Source organism: Lagenorhynchus albirostris, chromosome 7 (assembly GCF_949774975.1).
Source record: "Lagenorhynchus albirostris chromosome 7, mLagAlb1.1, whole genome shotgun sequence".
NCBI classification, from domain to species: domain Eukaryota; kingdom Metazoa; phylum Chordata; class Mammalia; order Artiodactyla; family Delphinidae; genus Lagenorhynchus; species Lagenorhynchus albirostris.
The window spans coordinates 88,408,055-88,432,436 of NC_083101.1; the positions used below are offsets into that span (position 1 = coordinate 88,408,055).

At 37.5% G+C, this 24,382-nt stretch overlaps 1 protein-coding gene across 1 annotated transcript in view; it reads right to left on the bottom strand.

Annotated features, from left to right (window-relative positions):
• ZNF169 (zinc finger protein 169) overlaps positions 1-24,382 on the bottom strand; it is a 36,927-nt gene that overhangs the window by 6,758 nt on the left and 5,787 nt on the right. The window contains exons 2-3 of the mRNA XM_060153222.1: positions 12,752-12,878; positions 12,176-12,271 (exon numbers count right to left, since the gene is read on the bottom strand). Of these exons, the coding sequence (XP_060009205.1) occupies positions 12,176-12,271; positions 12,752-12,878 (223 nt within the window). The remainder of the gene's footprint in view (positions 1-12,175; positions 12,272-12,751; positions 12,879-24,382) is intronic.

The window sequence follows — 24,382 nt, forward strand, 5'->3', positions numbered from 1 at the left end:
TTTACTTTCTAAAAACACTTTTTTCTTAATAATTATTTTTTATTCTAATAACTTTGTCTTATCTTACTCTATTTTATTTTCTTTCATCCTCTTTCTTTCTTTCTACATTTTCTCCCTTTTATTCAGAGCGGTGTGGATGAAAGGCTCTTGGTGCTGCAGCCAGGAGTCAGTGCTGTGCCTCTGAGGTGGGAGAGCCAACTTCGGGACACTGGTCCACAAGAGACCCTAGGTGCACGTAATATCAAACGGCAAAAATCTCCCATATCTCCATCTCAATACCAACACCCAGCTTCACTCAACGACAAGCAAGCTACAGTGCTGGACACCCTATGCCAAACAACGAGCAAGACAGGAACACAACCCCACCCATTAGCAGAGAGGCTGCCTAAAATCATAATAAGTCCACAGACATGCCAAAACACACCACCAGACATGGACCTGCCCACCAGAAAGACAGGATCCAGCCTCATCCACCAGAACACAGGCACCAGTCCCCTCCACCAAGCCTGCACAACCCACGTTAACAACATTAGCCACTGGGGACAGACACCAAAAACAACGGGAACTATAAACCTGCAGCCTGCAATAAGGAGACCCCAAACACAGTAAGATAAGCAAAATGAGAAGACAGAAAAACACACAGCAGATGAAGAAGCAAGATAAAAACGCACCAGACCTAACAAATGAAGAGGAAATAGGCAGCCTACCTGAAAAAGAATTCAGAATAATGATAGTAAAGATGATCCAAAATCTTGGAAATAGAATAGACAAAATGCAAGAAACAGTTAACAAGGACCTAGAAGAACTAAAGAGGAAACAAGCAACGAAGAACAACACAATAAATGAAATTAAAAATACTCTAGAAAGGACCAATAGCACTCTAACTGAGGCAGAAGTACGGATAATTGACCTAGAAGATAAAATAGTGGAAATAACTACTGCAGAGCAGAATAAAGAAAAAAGAATGAAAAGAACTGAGGACAGTCTCAGAGACCTCTGGGACAACATTAAATGCACCAACATTCGAATCATAGGGGTTCCAGAAGAAGAAGAGAAAAAGAAAGGGACTGAGAAAATATTTGAAGAGATTACAGTTGAAAACTTCCCTAATATGGGAAGGGAAATAGTTAATCAAGTCCAGGAAGCACAGAGAGTCCCATACAGGGTAAATCCAAGGAGAAACACACCAAGACACATATTAATCAAATTGTCAAAAATAAATACAAAGAAAACAGATTAAAAGCAGCAAGGGAAAAACAACAAATAACACACAAGGGAATCCCAATAAGGTTAACAGCTGATCTTTCAGTAGAAACTCTGCAAGCCAGAAGGGACTGGCAGGACATATTTAAAGTGATGAAGGAGAAAAAACTACAACCAAGATTACTCTACCCAGCAAGGATCTCATTCACATTTGATGGAGAAATTAAAACCTTTACAGACAAGCAAAAGCTGAGAGAGTTCAGCACCACCAAACCAGCTTTTCAACAAATGCTAAAGAACCTTTTCTAGGCAAGAAACACAAGAGAAAGAAAAGACCTACAATAACAAACCCAAAACAATTAAGAAAATGGGAATAGGAACATACATATCGATAATTACCTTAAATGTAAATGGATTAAAGGCTCCCACCAGAAGACACAGACTGGCTGAATGAATACAAAAACAAGACCCATATATATGCTGTCTACAAGAGACCCACTTCAGACCTAGAGACACATACATACTGAAAGTGAGTGGATGGAAAAAGATATTACATGCAAATGGAAATCAAAACAAAGCTGGAGTAGCAATACACATATCAGACAAAATAGACTTTAAAATAAAGACTATTGGAAGAGACAAAGGACACTACATAATGATCAAGGGATCGATCCAAGAAGAACATATAACAGTTGTAAATATTTATGCACCCAACATAGGAGCACCTCAATACATAAGGCAAATACTAACAGCCATAAAAGGGGAAATCGACAGTAACACATTCATAGTAGTGGACTTTAACACCCCACTTTCACCAATAGACAGATCATCCAAAATGAAAATAAATAAGGTAACACAAGCTTTAAATGATACATTAAACAAGATGGACTTAATTGATATGTATAGGACATTCCATCCAAAAACAACAGAATACACCTTTTTCTCAAGTGCTCATGGAACAACTCCAGGATAGATCATATCTTGGATCACAAATCAAGCCTTGGTAAATTTAAGAAAATTAAAATTTTATCAAGTATCTTTTCTGACCACAGTGCTATGAGACTAGATATCAATTACAGGAAAAGATCTGTAAAAAATACAAACACATGGAGGCTAAACAATACACTACTTAATAACCAGGTGATCACTGAAGAAATCAAAGAGGAAATCAAAAGATACCTAGAAACAAATGACAATGGAGACACAACAACCCAAAACCGATGGGATGCAGCAAAAGCAGTTCTAAGAGCGAAGTTTATAGCAATACAATCCTACCTTAAGAAACAGGAAACATCTCGAATAAACAACCTAAACTTGCACCTAAAGCAATTAGAGAAAGAAGAACAAAAAAACCCAAAGTTAGCAGAAGGAAAGAAATCATAAAGATCAGATCAGAAATAAATGAAAAAGAAATGAAGGAATGATAGTAAAGATCAATAAAACTAAAAGCTGGTTCTTTGAGAAGATAAAAAAAATTGATAAACCATTAGCCAGACTCATCAAGAAAAAAAGGGAGAAGACTCAAATCAATAGAATTAGAAATGAAAAAGGAGAAGTAATAACTGACAGTGCAGAAATACAAAAGATCACGGGAGATTACTACAAGCCACTCTGTGCCAATAAAATGGACAACCTGGAAGAAATGGACAAATTCTTAGAAATGAACAACCTGCCAAGACTGAATCAGGAAGAAGTAGAAAATATGAACAGACCAATCACAAGCACTGAAACTGAAACTGTGATTTAAAATCTTCCAACAAACAAAAGCCCAGGGCCAGATGGCTTCACAGGCGAATTCTATCAAACATTTAGAGAAGAGCTAACACCTATCCTTCTCAAACTCTTCCAAAATATAGCAGAGGGAGGAACACTCCCAAATTCATTCTACGAGGCCACCATCACCCTGATACCAAAACCAGACAAGGATATCACAAAGAAAAAAACTACAGGCCAATATCACTGATGAACATAGATGCAAAAATCCTCAATAAAAACTAGCAAATATAATCCAACAGCACATTAAGAGGATCATACACCATGATCAAGTGGGGTTTATTCCAGGAATGCAAGGATTCTTCAATATACACAAATCAATCAATGTGATACACCATATTAACAAACTGAAGGAGAAAAACCATATGGTCATCTCAATGGATGCAGAGAAAACTTTCGACAAAGTTCAACACCCATTTATAATAAAAACCCTGCAGAAAGTATGCATAGAGGGAACTTTCCTCAACATAATAAAAGACATATATGGCAAACCCACAGCCAACATCGTCCTGAACGGTGAAAAACTGAAACCATTTCCACTAAGATCAGGAAAAGACAAGGTTGTCCACTCTCACCACTATTATTCAACATAGTTTTGGAAGTTTTAGCCACAGCAATCAGAGAAGAAAAGGAAATAAAAGGGATCCAAATCGGAAAAGAAGAAATAAAGCTGTCACTGTTTGCAGATGACATGATACTATACATCGAGAATCCTAAAGATGCTACCAGAAAACTACTAGAGCTAACCAATGAATTTGGTAAAGTAGCAGGATACAAAATTAATGCACAGAAATCTCTGGCATTCCTATATACTAATGATGAAAAATCTGAAAGTGAAATCAAGAAAACACTCCCATTTACCATTGCAACAAAAAGAATAAAATATCTAGGAATAAACCTACCTAAGGAGACAAAAGACCTGTATGCAGAAAATTATGACACTGATGAAAGAAATTAAAGATGATACAAATAGATGGAGAGATATACCATGTTCTTGGATTGCAAGAATCAACATTGTGAAAATGACTCTACTACCCAAAGCAATCTACAGATTCAATGCAATCCCTATCAAATTACCACTGGCATTTTTCACAGAATTAGAACAAAAATTTCACAATTTGTAATGGAGACACAAAAGATTCCGAATAGGCAAAGCAAGGTTGAGAACGAAAAACGGAGCTGGAGGAATCAGGCTGCCAGACTTCAGACTATACTACAAAGCTACCGTAATCAAGACAGTATGGTACTGGCACAAAAACAGAAATATAGATCAATGGAACAGGATAGAAAGCCCAGAGATAAACCCATGCACATATGGTCACTTATCTTTGACAAAGGAGGCAGGAATGTACAGTGGAGAAAGAACAGCCTATTCAATAAGTGGTGCTGCGTAAAGTGGACAGGTACATGTAAAAGTATGAGATTAGAACACTCTCTAACACCATACACAAAAATAAGCTCAAAATGGATTAAAGACCTAAATGTAAGGCCAGAAACTATCAAAGTCTTAGAGGAAAACATAGGCACAACACTCTGACATAAATGACAGCAAGATCCTTTGTGACCCACCTCCTAGAGAAATGGAAATAAAAACAACAATAAACAAATGGGACCTACTGAAACTTAAAAGCTTTTGCACAGCAAAGGAAAGCATAAACAGGACCAAAAGACAAACCTCAGAATGGGAGAAAATGTTGGCAAATGAAGCAACTGACAAAGGATTAATCTCCAAAATTTACAAGCAGCTCATGCAGCTCAATAACAAAAAAACAAACAACGCAATCCAAGAATGGGCAGAAGACCTAAACAGACGTTTCTCCAAAGAAGATATACAGAGTTTGAACAAACACATGAAAGAATGCTCAACATCATTAATCATTAGAGTAATGCAAATCAAAACTACATTGAGATATCATCTCACACCAGTCAGAATAGCCATCATCAAAAATCTAGAAACAATAATGCTGGAGAGGGTGTGGAAGAAAAGGAACACTCTTGCACTGCTGGTGGGAATGTGAATTGGTACAGCCTCTATGGAGAACAGTATGGAGGTTCCATAAAAAACTACAAATAGAACTACCATATGACCCAGCAATACCACTACTGGGCATATACCCTGAGGAAACCATAATTCAAAAAGAGTCATGTACCAGAATTTTCATTGCAGCTCTATTTACAATAGCCAGGAGATGGAAACAACCTAAGTGTCCATCGCCGGATGAATGGATAAAGAAGATGTGGCACATATATACAATGGAATATTACTCAGCCATAAAAAGAAACGAAATTGAGTTATTTGTAGTGAGGTGGATGGACCTAGAGTCTGTCATACAGAGTGAAGTAAGTCAGAAAGAGAAAGACAAATACCGTATGCTAACACATATATACGGAATCTAAGAAAAAAATAAATGTCATGAAGAACCTAGGGGTAAGACAGGAATAAAGACACAGATCTACTAGAGAATGGACTTGAGGATATGGGGAGGGGGAAGGGTAAGCTGTGACAAAGTGAGAGAGTGGCATGGACTTATATACACTACCAAATGTAAAACAGCTAGTGGGAAGCAGCGCATAGCACAGGGAGATCAGCTCGGTGCTTTGTGACCACCTAGAGGGGTGGGATAGGGAGGGCGGGAGGGAGGGAGACACAAGAGGGAGAGATATGGGAACATATGTATATGTATAACTGATTCACTTTGTTATACAGCTGAAACTAACACACCATTGTAAAGCAATTATACTCCAATAAAGATGTAAAAAAAAAAATTTCGCATTTCCTTTTAAGTTAATTCCACCTTAAACAAATAAACAACTCTAGGTAATCATATGCATGCTACCCATTACTCCTGGGGCCAACCACCTTTCATGGGGCCCACTAAGCTGAGATGAGCTGCCAGAAGTTGGCCCTTTTAAAACTGCAGTGTCTGGGGCTTCCCTGGTGGCGCAGTGGTTGAGAATCTGCCTGTCAATGCAGGGGACAAGGGTTTGAACCCTGGTCTGGGAAGATCCCACATGCCGCAGAGCAACTAGGCCCGTGAGCCACAACTACTGAGCCTGCGTGTCTGGAGCCTGTGCCCCGCAACGAGAGGCCGCGACAGTGAAAGGCTCGCGCACCGCGATGAAGAAGAGTGGCCCCCGCTCGCCGCAACTAGAGAAAGCCCTCGCACAGAAACGAAGACCCAACACAGCCAAAAATAAAAATAAAAATAAATAAATAAAAATTTAAAAAAAAAAAAAATAAATAAATAAATAAATAAAACTGCAGTGTCTGGAGATGCTCAAGTGGACACCCTGGAACTGAGTCCATGGGTCCCTTCCTGCCAACCACTCACAAGAGCTAACCCAGGAGTAGACTCTGCCTTTCCTCTCAGCACTTGTTAGATCGTCTTTGCCAGAACCATTTGCTGTTCAGATCAGATCTTAAGACACACTTATATCTGCCAGCCACCTGGGGATAAAGATCGTCTGAGCAGAATGAGTAGATGCTAAGGACATGCCATGAAGACCTCACAAAATGACAGCAATAGTCACCCATAAACAGGGACTCATAGGCTTTTTACTTACCCATGGGAGAACACAAGTCTCTTTCTAAGAAGAGTAAAGCCTTGATACAGTGCACTTAACTCAGATATGCTCAGCTACTCAGCTCTCTCCAGAGAGGAACTGCTTGCACTAAACTACTTACTCTTACCAACTAAGGAGATACTGCTAGAAATCTATTAGAATGGCTAAAATAAAAAATAGTACTGGGACTTCCCTGGTGGCACAGTGGTTAAGGCTCCGCACTCCCAATGCAAGGGGCCCGGGTTCGACCCCTGCTCAGGGAACCAGATCCCACATGCATGCCACAATTAAGAGTTCACATGCTGCAACTAAGGAGCCCGTGAGCCACAACTAAGGAGCCCACCTGCTGCAATTAAGACCCGGTGCAACCAAATAAATTTTTTTTAAAAAAATAGTGCTAACACCAAATCCTGGCAAGAATGCAGACAAAATGGATCACTCAAACACTGCTGGTGGGAATGTAAAATGGTTTAGCCATTCTGGAAATGAGTATGGCACTTTATTACAAAACTAAACATATTGATATATTTATATAAGCCAGAAACTTGCACTTTTGGGCATTTATGCCAGAAATGAAAACCTTACGTTCACACAAAAACCTATACACAAATGTCCATAGCAGCTTTATCCATAATAGCCAAAAACTATACAGAACCCAGATGTCCTTCAACGGATGAATGGTTTAACAAACTGTGGTACATTCATACATTGGACTACTACTCAGCAATAAAAGGAATGGAATACTGATACATGCAACAATTTGGATGGATCTCAAAAGAAAATTATGCTGAGTGAAAAAAAGCAATCCCCAAAGGTAACATATGATATGACTTCTTCCATATAACATTCTTGAAGTGACAAAGTTATAGAGACAAAGAACAGATAAGTGGTTGCCAGGAGAAGGGGAGGAGTGAGGGAGTTGGCTGTGACTATAAAAGGGTAGCAGAATGGATCCTCATGATGGAACTGTCCTGTATCTTTGAATATAGTGGTAGTTACATGAATGTACATGTATAAAATTTCATAGAACTAAATAAACATACACATACACAAAAGTGAAGGTCAAACTGGTAAAATCTGAATAAGGTCAGTGCATTGCATTACAGAAATACAAGGTTGGTTTAAGAAGAAAAAAAAAACCTGTAATTTACCAAATTAAAAGACTAAAAAAGAAAAACACACATGATCATCTCTAAAGATGCCAAAAAAAAGTGGACAAAATCCAGCATTCATTCCCAATAAAAACTCATCAAACAAGGAATAGAAGGGAAGTTTGTCAAGCTGCTGAAGGGCAGCTATAAAACTTCCACTTAGGAGGACAGTATTCCCCATAAGATCAGGAAGAAGGAAAGGATGTCTACTCTCACCATTTAAATTCATCATTGCACTGATTTTCTCACCGTGCAATGAGGCAAGAAAAAGAAATTAAAGATGTAAAGAATGGAAAGAAGTAAACTATACTTACTTACAAATAACTTAATCATCTATTTAGAAAATCCTATACAATCTACAAAACCTGCTAGGACTGAGGAGTAAGTTTTGAAAATTTACCAGATACAAGATCATTATACATAAATTAATTGTATTTCTATATACTATCAACAAACAACTGAAAACTGAAATTTTAAAGTACCTTAAATAGCACCAAAAATATGAAACACAAAGGGATAAATCTGACAAGATGCATAAGACCTGTGTATGAAAAACTACAAAACAATGCTGACAAAAATTAAGAAGTCCCATAAAAATAGAGATCGACTGTGTTCATATACTGGATGACAGAGTATTATTTACATGTAAATTCTCCTCAAATTGATGTACATTCAACTCAGTCCCAATCAAAATCCCAGCAGGCCTTTTTTTTGTGAAAATTGCCAAGCTGAGTCTAAAATTCATGTGGAAATGCAAAGAATCTAGCACAACTTGAAAAAAGAAAAAATGTTAAAGGATTTATACTAAGTTCCAGACTTATTATAAAGCTTCAGTAATCAAGACTACATAGTATTGGGACTTCCCTGGTGGCACAGTGGTTAAGAATCTGCCTGCCAATGCAGGGGAGATGGGTGTGAGCCCTTGTCCAGGAAGATCCCACATGCCACAGAGCAACTAAGCCCGTGCACCACAACTACTGAGCCTACTCTCTAAAGACCGCAAGCCACAACTACTGAACCCACATGTTGCAACTACTGAAGCCCGCATGCCTAGAGCCTGTGCTCTGCAACAAGAGAAGCCACCACAAAGAGAAGCCCACACACTGCCCCTACTCGTCGCAACTAGAGAAAGCCCGCACGCAGCAACAGAGACCCAATACAGCCAAAAAATAAATAAAATAAATAAATAGGGCTTCCCTGGTGGCACAGTGGTTAAGAATCCGCCTGCCAATGCAGGGTACATGGGTTCAAGCCCTGGTCTGGGAAGATCCCACATGCTGTGAAGCCACTAAGCCCGTGCACCACAACTACTGAGCCTGTGCTCTAGAGCCCGTGAGCCACAACTACTGAAGCCCGCGTGCCCTAGAGCCCATGCTCTGCAACAAGAGAAGCCACCATAATGAGAAGCCTGCACACCACAATGAAGAGTAGCCCCCACTCGCTGCAACTAGAGAAAGCCCGTGCACTGCAACTAGAGAAAGCCCACACACAGCAATGAAGACCCAATGTGGCCAAAAAAAAAACTAATAAAATAAAATTAATTAAAACAAATTAATTAATTAATTAATAAAAAAGACTATGTGGTATTGACATCAAGATAGATAAAGAAAGGAAATTAGTTTTTCCTTTCTTTCTTTTTCCAGACTCTTTCAGAAAAAGAGTCTGGGCATAGACCCATAAACAACTGATTTACCACAAAGGTTCACAGGAAATTCAGTAAAGAAAGGGTTGTCTTTTCAATAAATGGTGCTGGAAAATTGGATATTTGTATACAAAAGAAAAGAAAGAAAGAAAAATTGTACTTATATCCAGACCTGGTACCAAGTATAAAAATTTATTCAAGATACAGACCTAAATGTAAAGTAAAAATTATAAAACTTTTACAAGAAAAAATATATGAAACTCTTTTTGGCCTTCATTTTGGGAAAGATTTCTTAAATATGTCACCAAAAGTGAAATTCATGAAAGAAAAAATTGAAACTTTGGACTTCACCAAAATTAAGAAATTCTCATTGAAAGACACTATTAAGAGAATAAAAAGCAAGCCACAGAGAAAATACTTGTAAATCAAATATCTGATACTGGAGTTCTATACAGAATATATGAAAAACTTGCAAAATTCAATAATAAAAACATAAGAAACCAACTTTTCAAATGGGCCAAAGATTTGAGAAGACATTTCACCAAAGAAGATATACAGATAGCAAATAAGCACTTGAAAAGGTTCTCAACATCACTAGTCATTAGAAAAATGTCAAGTAAAACCACATAAGATGCCACTACATGGCTACGAAAATGCTTAAAATTGAAATCATAATACCTAAGCGTTGACAAATATGTGGAGCGTCCAGAATTCTCATATACTGCTGGTGGAAATGTGAAATAGTGCAGCCATTTTGTGAGTTTCATAAAGTTAAATATACCCTGTATCATCCAACCCAGCCACTCCAGTCCCAGGTATTTATCCAAAAGAAATAAAAGCGTATGTTCACACAAAGACTTTTCATGAGTGTTCATACAGGCTTTATTTGTATTCATCAAAACTGGAGACTACTCAAATTTCTTTTAACAGGTGAGTGGCTAAATAATTGTGATATCTATATTACTACTCAGCAATAAAAAGAAATGAACTGTTGATACATGCAACATTATGGATAAAATTCAAAATAATTTTGTTAAGTGAAAGAATCCAGTATGTATTCTATATGATTCAATTTATATGAATTCTAAAAATGCAAACAAATCTATGACAGAAAGCAGATCAGTGGTTGCCTGGGTATGGGAGGAAGGGGAGGACTGGGAGAGGCAGGAGATAGAGATTACAGTGAGGCACAAGGAAACTTTGGGGTGAAAGGTTATGCTCAGGATATGGATCATGACAATGGTTTCATGGCTGTGTAGATGTCAGAACTTACCAAATTCTACACTTTAAATATATGTCATTTATTACACTTTGATAATATACCTTATAATTATCCCTTAACTATTATACCATAATAACGTTTTTCTATTATACTATAATTATAGTTTATATAATAGTTCTTGTTTAAAAAAGAAAAAAGCACTGAGTTTGCTGTAAAGTACAAGTACAGATATATGGTTGTACTTAGAAGCAAATAAATAAATAAATAACAAAACAAAAATAAAATGCCAGGAATGTTGAAAATAAAAGAATGAGAAAAAAAGGCAGAAATTTATCCTTACCTCCCAACATTCACATAAAACTAATTCCATTTGGATTAAAGACCTAAATGTTCCCAGAATGTGTATGGAATTTCTACAAGTCAAGGACAGAAATGGCCCAAATCAAAAGTAGGGAAATACCCTGAACAGTCAAATCACAGAAAAGGAAACACCAATGGCCAATCAACACAGGAAGAGATGCTCTTGCTCACTGGAAAGCAAAACCCATATGAGATTTCACCACAAACCTAACAGATGGGTGAAAAATGTGAGGATGTGGAACAAGAACTCATCACTGCTGCTGGGAGTATAAAATGGTGTTGAACAGCTTCAGAACACAATGTGGCAATCTAATCAAGTTGAGGCTACCCATGCCCATGAACCAGCCACTGTGCCCCTAGGTATGCATCTTGAGAGAAACTCTCGCATGTGTTTCCAAGGAGGTAGCAAGAATATACAGCAACATTATTTCATAGCCAAAAACTGGAGGTAACTCAAATGTCCAAAAGAAGGGACAAGATAATTCATCTGCATTAAAATATTCATATAATGGACTCATATATAACCATTTTTAAAAGTATAAACTAAACCTACACATTTTAATATGAATCTCACATAAAACTGGTGAAAAAAGGCATGTTCCAGAAGGAGGTATACAATATGATACTATGTACAGAGAAGTTTACAGACATGCAAAACAACTCTCTATATGGTTGAAAGACCTGCTGAATGGTTAAAAGCTAAAGGAAATCATGGGCATGCTAATGCAGAAGTCGGATTCTCAGGGGCGGGAGGAGTGGGACATAACCAGGGGGTTGTCACCTGGTCTTATAATGGTCTATTTCTTAGGCTGCAGGGAAGGCAGATTGGCACTCGTATAATTCTTCATACCCTGTTGTAATCTTAAATAACCCATCATTGAAGAAAAAAAGTAATGGGAACTTACGGGTTAGCACCAATGCACAAAAACGTTACCAGGTTACTGGACAGAAATCTAGCAGGGTAGATGACTTAGTCTCAGAGGATAAGTGCTATGTTAAAGGTCAGGCCAACCAACAAAAGTTCAAGAATGGGGAGATCCTAGAAGTGCTGGACAAGTGACACCAAATGAGCGGAGTGTGGCTCAATGGGGGAGGAAAGAGGGGGTTGCCAGGGAAGCCCTCTCTGGGCTGAGTGGGATAGCATAGAAGGGAGGCCTGCAGAAGAGCTTTCTCCCCAGAAGCTCACAGATGCTCCTCTTTCCTCACCTGCTAAGTGCCTCACTGCCTTGTCTCCTTGTATGCCTGGTGTTTCCTACTTACCTGGACAAAGGTCCAGAAGACTTTCACTCTCCTCTCTCCAGGGCTCGTCCCCTTGCTCCAGTTGTATGATGAGTTTTGGTTTAGGAAAGGCGATTCCTACTCACAGGGGAAAAAAAACAAGGTGATCTTGGGTTAGTGACTTAAGAGGCTATCACAGAACTTGGACTCAGCTGGGGAATGCAATGACTAAGAGGGTAGGGAAGCATGGCAGGGTGGGTGGAGAGGGACAAAGTTTCTCTGAATGCTGAGAAAAGATGACTAAGGGGAGGGAGGAATCCTGGATCTAAAGGCAGTATATGATTCTCCCCTGTGCTTGAATAAATACAAATATTCACCCATTTGAAGCAAGATCACTTTGGAAGAGGGCCCAGCCTTGGAAGAGGCCTGGAAATGCAACATCATAACCCTCCAGCAACACACACACACATAACTTCACTATTTCCAACTCTATAGAATCCAGATATTCTCTGGGTGTAGGGAAAATATGTTTCTTTCTAAGCCCGAAGAATGGTGGCTGCTCCATAAAATCTTAAGATGCCCACAGGCACTCTGAGACATGAGACAGGCCAACCTTACCCAGCGACACCATATGGCTGTAGTTCTCCAGCATTACATCCCGATACAGGGTCCTCTGAGCAGGACTCAGTAGCTTCCACTCCTTCTGGGTGAAGGCCACAGCCACATCCTTGAAGGCCATTAGTGCCTGTAACACAAACACATCCCTGCTCACCCAGAAGCCACCCATGCCCACTAGTCAACTTAACCTAAGCCACTAACCAGAGCCATGGCAGCAATAAGGCTAGCGTGGGGCACGCGGGTGAGATAGAGAGATAGATCCTGCTTTCAACCTGAACCCTTTTGCCATGTGTTCAAGACTACTAATCCTTCTCCCACATTGCTGGTGGCTCTATTCAGGGGTTCTCTATTCTGTTGATCTTTATGTCTATGATGCTGTGAAAATCACAGTTTTGATTACTGTAGATATCCTGTAGGTCTTGAAATCAGGTAGAGTGTTTCCTCCCCCTTTATTCTTCATTTTAAAGATATTTTACCTATTCTAGGGCATGTGCCTTTCCATATAAATTTTAGAATAATCTCATCTATATCTACCAAAAAACCCTGCTGGAATTTTGACAAGATTTGCATTAAACCTGTATATCAATTTAGGAAGAAATAACATCTTTACCATGTTGACTCTTCAAATCTGTGAACATGAGATGTCTCTCCATTTACTGAGATGTTCTTTGATGTCTTTCATCAGCATGTTGTGGTTTTCAGCATACAAATCCTAAGTAGGTTTTGTTTAAAAACTGATTCCTAAAAATTCCTTCATTCTTCTTTTTTTTAGTGATTTTAATGGTATTATATTTTTAGTTCAGTTAAAAATGATATAGATTTTGTTCATTGCTATGATATAGAAATAAATTGTATGCTTATCTTGAATCCTGCAACATGGCTGAACTCACTTATTAGCTCTAGGAGTTTTTCTTCTCCTAGATTCCTTAAGATTTCCTATATAGACAATCATGGTATTTGCATATAGGGACAGATTTATTTCTTTCCTTATAATCTATATGTATTTTATTTCCTGTCTTGCCTTACTATAGAACTTCTAGCACAAAAGTGAATAAGAGTGGTGGGGGCTTCCCTGGTGGCGCTGTGGTTGAGAGTCCGCCTGCCGATGCAGGGGACACGGGTTCGTGCCCCGGTCCGGGAAGATCCCACATGCCACGGAGTGGCTGGGCCCGTGAGCCATGGCCGCTGAGCCTGCGCGTCCGGAGCCTGTGCTCCTCAACGGGAGAGGCCAACACAGTGAGAGGCCCGCGTACCGTAGAAAAAAAAAAGAGTGGTGGGAGCAGACATCCTTTCCTTGTTCTTCATATGAGGAGGAAAACATAATGTCTCAAAGCATTAAGAATATTGTTCCACAAAGATACCACATCACACCCATTAGGATAGCTATTTCCAAAGAAACAGAAAAAAACAGGTTTTGGGAGGGAGTGGAGAAACTGGAACCTTTGTGCACTGTTGTGGAAAAAGTAAAATGGTATGGTTTCTGTGGAAAAGAGTTCAGCAGCTCCTCAAAAAGTTAAACATACAAAAAAAAAAAAGTTAAACATACAATTTACCATATGATCCAGCAATTTTAATCCTCAGTATATATACCCCAAAGAATCAAAAGCAAGGACTCAGATACTCATACACCAATGCCCATAACAGCATTATGCACAATAGCTCAAAGGTGGCAACAACCCAAATGTCCATCAACAGATAAATAGATAAGAAAATGTAGTACATATATACAAAAAACTGTACATTATTCAGCCTTAAAAACGAAGGAAATTCTGATACATGCTACATCAGAGATTAGCCTTGAAAACATTATGCTAAGTGAAATAAGCCAGTCACAAAGGACAAATATTGTTTGATTCCACTTATAGCAGGTACCTGGAATAGGCAAATTCATAGAGACAAAGTAAAATAGAGGTTACCAGGAGCTGGGGGGGAGTGGAGAATGGAGAGTTATTATATAATGGATAGAGTTTCAGTCTAGGAAGATGAAAAAGTTTTGGAAATGAAGAAAGGTGATGACTGCACAATGGTGTGAATGAACTTAATGCCAACGAACTGGACATTTTAAAATGGTGAAAATTTTGTTATGTATATTTTATATTTAAAAAAAAAAGAATTATGCTACTTATAGATGTTTTTGTAGATGTCCCTAATCAAGTAGAGGAGTTCCCCTGTTTCTATTGTTCTAAGGTGTTTTTTTCCCCCACAAATGGTTATTGAATTCTGCCAAATACTTGTACTGAATAAACTGATATTAATATAATCATGTGGTCTTTCTTCTTTAGCCTGTTAATATGGGGGATTACACTGATTGAGTTTCAAATATGAAACCAGTCTTGTGTCCCTGGAATAAATCACACTTGATAATGGTGTACAGTTATTTTTATATATTGTTGAATTCAATCTGCTAATAATTTAAGGATTTTCATGTCTATATTCATGAGAGAGGTTGAACTGTAGTTTTCATTTTTCCTATTATCCTTGTCTGGTTTTATCACCAGTATAATATCCATAAAGTGAATTAGAAAGTGTTGCCTCCTATTTTCTGAAACAAAAATCATGTAGCACTGGTGTTTAAGTCTCCTTTAAAAATTTGGCAGAATTCCACAGTAAAATCACCTGGGCCTATAAATTTCTTTTGTGGAGTTTTTAAATTATAAATTGGATTTTCCTAATAGTTATAGCCCTGTTCAAATTATCTACTCCATATTGGTCAAGTTAAAGTACAACAGTTTGTTTTTCAAGGAAACCAGTCCCGTTTCATCTAAGTTGTCAAATTTATGTGTGGATATTCTGTTGATGGCTACAGAGTACGTAGTAATACCCCTTGTTTCATTCCTGATACTGGTAATTTGTGTCTGCCCTTTTTTTCTTAGTCTTGCTAAAGTTTAGTCAATTTTATTGTTTTCAAAGAATCGGCTCTTTATTTCACTGATTTTCTCTATTCTTTTTATTTTCAATTTCATTGATTTTTGCCTTTATCACTATTATTTCCTTCCATTTTGTTCTTCTGAGTTTACTTTGCTCTTATTTTTCTAGGTTCTTGAGGCAGAAGCCTAGATTATTGACTTGAGACTTCCTGTTTTCTAACATATACATTTAGTGCTACAGGTTTTTCTCTCAAGACTGCTTTAACTGCATCCCACATACTTCGATATCTCATAGTTTCCTTTTCATTCACTTTCATGCAGGTTTTTTTATTTCCCTTGAGATGTCATTTTTGATGCCCAGATTATTTAGCAGTGTGTTATTTTCTAAGTGCTTAGAGATTTTTCTGTTAACTTTCTCTTATTGATGTCAAGTTTGAGTCCATTGTGGTCAGACAACATACTTTGCATGATTTAAATTTTTTTAATTCATTAAGGTAAACAAATTTTTTTGTTTCATGTGTTGTTTTGTGGCCCAGAATATATCTATCTTCATACAGTCATCCCTCAGTATCCACAGAGGACTGGTTCCAGAACCCCCCTTCAGATACCAAAATCCACAGATGCTCAAGTCCTGTATATTAAATAGCACGGTATTTGTATATAACCTCATACATCCTCCTGTATACTTTAAGTCATCTCTAGATTACTTATAATGCCTAATACAATGTAATGCCATGTAAATAGTTGTAAATATAATGTAAATGCTATGTAAATAGTTGCTGGCACACAGCAAATTCAAATTTTGCTTTTTGGAACTTTTGGAAAAAAATTTTTTTTTAATTTTTGATCTGCAGTTGGTTGAATCTGCAGATGTGGAATCCATGGATATGGAGGGCTGACTGTAAGAATATGCATTTTGCTATTGTTAGGTGGAACGTTCTGTAAATGTTGATTAGAGTCTGTTGGTTGATGGCGTTGTTGAGCTCCTACTGATTTGGGGTCTAATTATTCTATATAACATTGAGAGAAGGGTGTTGAAGTCTCTAATTGTTGATTTGTCTATTTCTCCTTTCAGTTTTCTCTTCACATCTTTTGAAGCTCAGTTATTTGATGCATACACATTAAGGATCCTGTCTTGCTGATGAACTGACCAATTTATCACCCTCTGTATCTGGTAATTTTCTTTGAAGTCTATTTACCTGATATTAATATAGCCACTCTTGCTTTCCTTTGATTAATGTCTGCATGATGTATCTCTTTTTTATGATTCCTCTTCATTTGTGAAAAATATTTTCATTTCATACAGGATTTGGCGTTTACAATTCTTTTACTTCAGTGCCTGAAAAACATCACACCACTTTCCATCTAGCCTCTCATTTCTGATGAGAAATTCACTACCATTCTAATAGTTTTCTTCCTCTGTAAGAAATGTGTTTTTTTTTTTAGCTGATTTCAAGATGTTTTCTTCATTTTTAGTGTTCAGGAGTTTCATTATAATGTATCCTGGTGTGGATTTCAGTGGGCTTATCATGTTTGGGATACACTCAGCTTTTTGAATCTGTAGGTTTACATCTCTTGCCAAATTTAGGAACTTTTCAGCAATTAATTATTCTAATACTTTTTCAACCCTGCCCTTCTTTGCTTCTTCTTCCAGAACTGCAGTAACACAAATGTTAGATATTTTGTTATACTCTCACAATTCTTGAGACTCTGTTCGTCTTTTTCCCAGTATATTTTCTTCCTGTTGCACAGATTGGGTAATTTCTATTATTCCATCTTATAGTCCAATAATTTCTCTGTTACCTCCAATCTGCTCTTAAGCCCATCTTCTGAACTTTTTCTTTCAGGTACATATTTCTCAGTTCTGAAATTTCCATATGCTTATTCATTACATCTTCTATTTCTTTGCAGAGGCTTTCTAATTTTTCATTTTTCTCAAGTGTGTTCTTTTAGTTCTGGATATCCAGTTGTCCAAGCACCACTTGTATAGACCGTTCTTTTTCAATTGAATAGTTTTGGCATCCTTGTCAAAAATCAATTGATCATACGTAAGAGGAATATTCTTCTGGGCTCTCAGTTCTATTCCACTGATCTATATGTTTATACTTATGGCAGTATAACACTGTTTTGCCGCTGTTTGTAGCTTGGAGCTAAGTATTGAAATCAAGCAGAGTGAGTCCTCCAACTTTCTTTTCCTTTTACAAGATTGTTTTGACTATTCAGGGTCCTATGAGATTCCAAATGAATTTTAGGATAGGTTTTTCTATTTATGTAAAACATGAATGGTACTTTGATAGGGACTGTATTGAATCCATAGATCACTTTGGATATTACTGTCATCTTAGCAATATTGTCTTCCAATCCATAGCATGGGAAGTCTTTCCATTTATTTAGGTCTCCTTTAATTTCAGCAATGTTTTGCACTTTTCAGTGAACAAGGCTTTTGCCTGCTTGGTTTATTACTGAATATTTTATTATTTTTGATGCTATTGTAAGTGGGATTTTAAAAAATATTTGCTGTTTGAATAGTTCTTTGAAAACGTACATAAATACAACTGACTTTTGTGTGTTGATTTTGTGTCCTGAAACTTCGCTGAATTCATTTTTAGCTCTAACAATTTTTTTGTGGATTCTAGGGTTGTATAGATTTGAGATAATGTCTGGAGGAAAGAAATAATTTTACTTCTGTTTGAATGTGGATGCCGTTTCTTTTTCTGCCTAATTATTCTGGCTAGAACTGCCAGTACTATGTTGAACAGAAGTGGCAAAAGCTGACATCCTCATCTTGTACTGTTTTTCAGGGAAAAGCTTTCAGTCTTTCACCATAAAGAACATTAGTGTGGATTTTTCATATAAGGCCTTTATCACGTTGAAGAAGTTTTCATCTATTCCTAGTTTACTGAATGTTTTTACCATGAAAGGGTACTGAATTTTGTCAAGTGCTTTTTCGTCATCAATTGAAATGATCATGCAGTTTTTATCCTTCATTCTCTGAATGAAGTATATTACAGGATTTTAATATTTTGAAACATCATTGTAAATCTCACTTGGTCATGAGTTACAGCATTTTGGTGAGGATTTTTGCCCCTATATTCATAAGGGATATTAGCCTGTAGTTTTCTTTTCTTGTAGTGTCTTTGTCTGAGACCTCTGTAGTCAGAGCAATGTGTCACAGAATGAGACAGAAAGTGTCCTCTCCAGTATTTTGGAATAGTTTGAGAAAGATTTGTGTTAACTCTTCTTTATCTATTTAGTAGAATTAACAAGTGAAGCCATCTCATTGTGAGCTTTTCTCTATTGGGAGGTTTTTTAAATGACTGCTCCAATATCCTCACTAGTTATAGATCTATCCATAATTTCTATTCTTTCCTGAGTCAGTTGAGATAAACTGTGCATGTCTCAAAATTTGTCCATTTCACCTTGGGTAGCAAATTTGTTGGCATACAGCTGTTAATAGTATTCCCTTATAATCCTCTATATTTTTAAAAAATTGATAATAAAGTTTCCAATTTCATTTCTGATTTGAGTAACTTGAGTCTTTTTTGGTTAGTCAATTTAGATAAAGGTTTGTCAATTTTGTTAATCTTTTTAAGGAACCAACTTTAGGTTTTGTTGATTTCTCTATCATATTTCTATTCTCTATTTTGTCTTTGCTCTTTTATTATTTCCTGCCTTCTGCTAGCCTGAGTTTAGTTGGTGCTTCTTTTTCTAGTTACATAGGTTATACAGTTAGGTTATTAATTTGAGTTTTCCCTTAATACATGCATTTACAGCTATAAATTTCCCTCTAAGCACTGTTTTCACCATATTCCATAAGTTTTGGTATGTCATGTTTTCATTTCCATTTGTCTCCCAAAGTATTTTCTACTTTGTGATTTTTCTTCTTGACACATTAGTTGTTTAAGAGTGTCCTACTTAGTTTCCACATATTTGTGAATTTTCCAAAGTTCTGTTATTCATTTCTAGTTTCATTCCATTGTGAACAGACAAGTTACTTTGTAAGATTTCAATCATTTCAAACTTAAGACTTACCTGTGGCCTAACATATGGTCTATCCTGGAGAACATTCCACGTGAGCTTGAGTGGAATATATATTTTGCTGTTGTTGGGTGGTGTGTTCTGTACATATGTTAGGTGAAACTGATTTACAGTGTAGTTCAAGTTCTATATTTCCTTGTTGATCTCCTGTCTGGCTTCCCTATGCAGTATAGAAAGCTGAGTATTGAAGTCACCAACCATTATTGCAGACCTATTTTTCTCTCAATTCTGTCCATTTTTACTCCATATATTTTTGGACTATATTGCTACATTATGTTTATATTTATAATTGCTATACATTATTTCTGTAGTGAACCTTTTATAAATATGTCTTTCTTCATTTTATTATCTTTTCCTAATTTAAAATCTGTTTTGTCTCATGATACAGCCATCCCAACTCTCTTTTGATTACTATTTGTATGAAATATATTTTTCCATCCTTTTACTTTCAACCTCTTTATGTCCATATTATCTAAAGTGAGTCTCTTGTAGGCAGTATATGTATAGATCTTGGGTTTTTTTTTAAATCCAAACTGCTAACCTAGGCCTCTTGATTGGAGAGTTTATTCAATTTATATTTAATGTGATTACTGAAAAGGAAGGATTTACTTTTGCCATTTAGCCTTTTGTTTTCTGTGTATATCTTTTGTTCCCCAGTTCCTCCATTACTGCCTTTTAAAATATTTATTGATTTTTTTCTTGTATTTTTTTCACTTTTATCATTTCTTTCATTTTCTGTATATTTTTAAGTATTTTCTTAGTGGTTACCATGTTAACATGTTAAGCTTGTAAAAATCTACTAACTTAGTTTCAATAGTATACAAACACTCTGCTCCTATACTTTTCCATCCCTCTCCCCTTATTTTGTAATTGTCCAAGATTACATCTTTATACAGTGTATGCCCATTAACATAGATGTATATTTTTTGTGTTTGCCTGAAATCATACAGAAAAAGCAGAAGTTATAAACCAAACAAAAAGCACAATAATACTGGCTTTTATACAAGCCTCTGTACTAGTGTTCACTTTTCTTTCTTATGGTTTAGAGTTACTATCTAGTGTCCTTTTCAAATCAGCTTGAATGTTTTGGTTTGGTTTGGTTTGGTTTTGGGGTTTTTGTAGAGCAGGTCTACTGTTAATGAGCTCTCTCAGATTTTATCTGGTAACATCTTAATTTCTCCCTCATTCTTCAAGAATAATTTGCCAGATATAGAATTCTTAGTTGACAGTTTTTCTTCCAAGACTTAAAGTGTGTTATGTCTCTGACTGGTGGCCTCCATGGTTTCTGGTGAGAAATTGGCTGTTAATCTATCTGAGGGTCCCTTGTAGGTAACAAACAACTTCTCACTTGCTGCTTTCAAAATTCTGTCTTTGGGTTTTGACAATTTGGTGTGGATCTTTTTGAGTTTATCCTATTTGGAGTCTGTTGAGTGTCAGGGATATATAGATTTGTTCTTTTATCAAATTTGGGAAGTTTCTGGATATTATTTCTTGAAATTTTCTCTCTCCCCTTTCCTTCTGCAATTCCCATTATGTGTATGTAAGTAAACCTGATGGTGTCACACAGGTTTTTCAAGCTAATCTTTTCTTTCTGTTCCTCACAATGGGTAACCTCAGTTGAAATATTTCCAAGTGTACAGATTTAATTTTACCTGTTTAAATATGCTGTTGAACCCCTTTAATGAATTTTTCCCTTCAGTTATTGTACTTTGCAGCTCCAAGATTCCTATATGGTTCCCTTCTATAATTTCTCTTTATTGATAATCTCTATTGGTTCAAACATTGTTGACATATTTGTTGACCTAGTTCCTTTCGTTCCATGTCCATGGTTTTCTTTAGCTCTTTATGCATATTTAAGATAGTTGATTTAAAGTTTTTGTGCTGGGGCTTCCTCATGGATACTTGGTAGGCAGGCAGTTTAAAATGCCACAGTACTCTCCTGCCACAAACTAAGGAGCTTCTTTCTTCACCAAATCTTCCAGTTTTGACTAGATTCCAAAGTTGTATAAAAGTTAATTCTGACAGTTTCTGGCAGCCCATTAGTTGCTTTTGAGCAGGTACGATCATGGATTTCCCTTACTCTGTCATTTTTCATATCACAAAGTTTTTTTTTAAATTGTATGATTCCATTTATATGAAATATCCACAACAGTTAAAACCACAGAGACACAAGAGGGTTAGTGGTTGTCAGTATCTGGGAAGAGGAGCAAATAGGGAGTGATTGCTTAATGATAAAAATGCTGGAACTAGATAGAGGTGATGGTTGCACAACACTGTGAATGTACTAAATGCCACTGAATTGTACATATTAAAATGGCTAACTGGGCTTCCCTGGTGGTGCAGTGGTTGAGAGTCCACCTGCTGATGCAGGGGACACGGGTTCGTGCCCCGGTCCAGGAAGATCCCACATGCCGTGGAGCGGCTGGGCCCGTGAGCCATGGCCGTTGGCCTGCACGTCCGGAGCCTCTGCTCCGCAACGGGAGAGGCCACAACAGTGAGAGGCCTGCATAACGCAAACAAAAACAAAAACAAACAAAACAAAAAAAAACGGCTAACTTTATGTTATGTGAATTTCACATCAACAAAAAATTTTAAAGTCACTTTTGAGGAGATGTGTTTCCAAGGGCACTTTCCACATCCTAGTAGATGGCCCAGACTAATACTTTCAACAAATTGGAAAGAGATTATTCACAGGGCTCTCATGATCTTACATACACTGAATATCATCAGAATCTTCCTCATGTTCCTTACACTTCCTGGTGTCAACACTCTGATGTGGAGTCAGGCTCCATATGGGCTTAGCACATTGAAGCTTCCTACATGTCACTTGTATCTATGGCCTTTCTCCCTCTATCAGTCTTCTTGACACTGAACAAATCCAGAGTTTCACATTCACTGTATTTAAGGGTTCTCTCCACCCCTGTGAATTTTTACTTGTGTACTCTCTGATGCTTGTGAATTTTGACTAAAGGTTTTTCCACACTCATAACATTTGTGGGGTGCTATGGACTAAACTGTGTCCTCTCAAAATTCATGTTGACCCTTTATTCTCAATGTGTCTATATGTGGAGATATGGCATGCAAGGGATAAGGTTAAATGAGGTCAGAAAGGTAGGGCCCTGATAGGGTTGGTACTTTATAAGAAGAGACCAGAGCTTACTCTCTTTCTGATGCTGCTGTGTGAGCACACAGCAAGAAGGCAGCAGTATGAAAGCCAGGAAGAGAGCCCTCACCAGGAACCAAATCAGCCGGTACCCTAATTTTAACTTCCTAGCTTTGAAAACTGTGAGAAATAAATTTCTGTTGTTTAAGTCACCAGTCGATGGTATTTTGTTATGGCAGCCCTAGCAGACTAATACAGATTTTGGTGCTGACAGTGGGGTGCTGCCGTAACAAATTCCTAAAATTGTGGACATGGCTTTGAAACTGTATGATGGGTAGAGATTGGAAGAATTTTGTGGTGCATGCTAGAAAAATCTGAGCTTGACATGAAGGGACTGTTGGTAGAAATACAGACATTAAAGGTGATTTTTATGAGGGCTCAGAAAGAGAAGAGCTGAAAAGAAAAGTTCCACCTTCTCAGAGAATACATAAATAATCATGAAAAAAATGACGGCAGAAATATAGATGTTAAAGGACATTTGGTGATGTCTCAGATGGAAATGAGGAACAGGTTACTGGAAACTGGAGGAAAGGTGATCCTTGCTATAAAGTGGCAAAGAACTCGAGTGAACGGTGTTCTAGTGTTCTGTGGAAGGTTGAACTTGTGAGTAATGAGACTGGATATTTAACCGAGATTTCAAAGCAGTGTTAAAGGAGTGGCTTGGTTCCTCCTGACTACTTATGGTAAAATGTAAAAGAAGAGAGATGAAGTGAAGAAGGAATTGTTAAGTAAAAATGAACCCATACTGAAGATTGGAAAATTCTTAACTTATCTACATTGTAAAAAAAAGAGAGAGAAAACTTGTTCTGAGGAGAACACTGAGGGCATGTCTGAACAATTTGATAAGGTAATTAGTATGGGTGTGAACCATGAATTTAATCAGCCATCTCAGCAGAAGCCAGGAAGAGATGGACGTATACCCACAAAAACACTGCAGCTGGCACTAAAGTAGGCACAGAAAATGGGATGAAACAGGAAGAGTGTGAATCTGCCTTATCCTTCAAGGAAAGAGAGGCTATTCGTAAGTTGTCAGGGCTGCTAATCCCACCACAGGCCCAGGGGGCAAGGCTGCCACTCCTTGCTTACAGCAGGGCCCTCTCAGAAAGCCACAGAGGCAGGGTCACCCCTCTGGGCCAAAGGGGTACTGCCAATCCAGTGGGCCTGGAGAGTAGAACATCAAACCAGAGGGTTATTCTCCAGCCTTAGGATCTAATACAATTTACCTTGCTAGGTTTGGACTTATTTACAATCCTTCACCCTATCTTCCTTCTGATTTCTCCCTTTTAGAATGGGAATGTGTATCCTACTCCTGTCCATCATTTTATTTTGCAAGTACATAACTTGCCTGGTTTCACAGGTTCACAACTGGAGAGGAATTTTACCTTAGGGAAATGGTACCTTTACTCATGTCTCACCTGTATCTGATTTAGATATTTAGATGAGACTTTGGGCTTTAAAGTTGATACTGGTATGAGTTAAGATCTGGGGGGCTGTTAAGATGAAATACTGTATGTTCATGTCAGAAGGACATGAATTTTGAAGGGCCGGGTGTGGAATGCCATA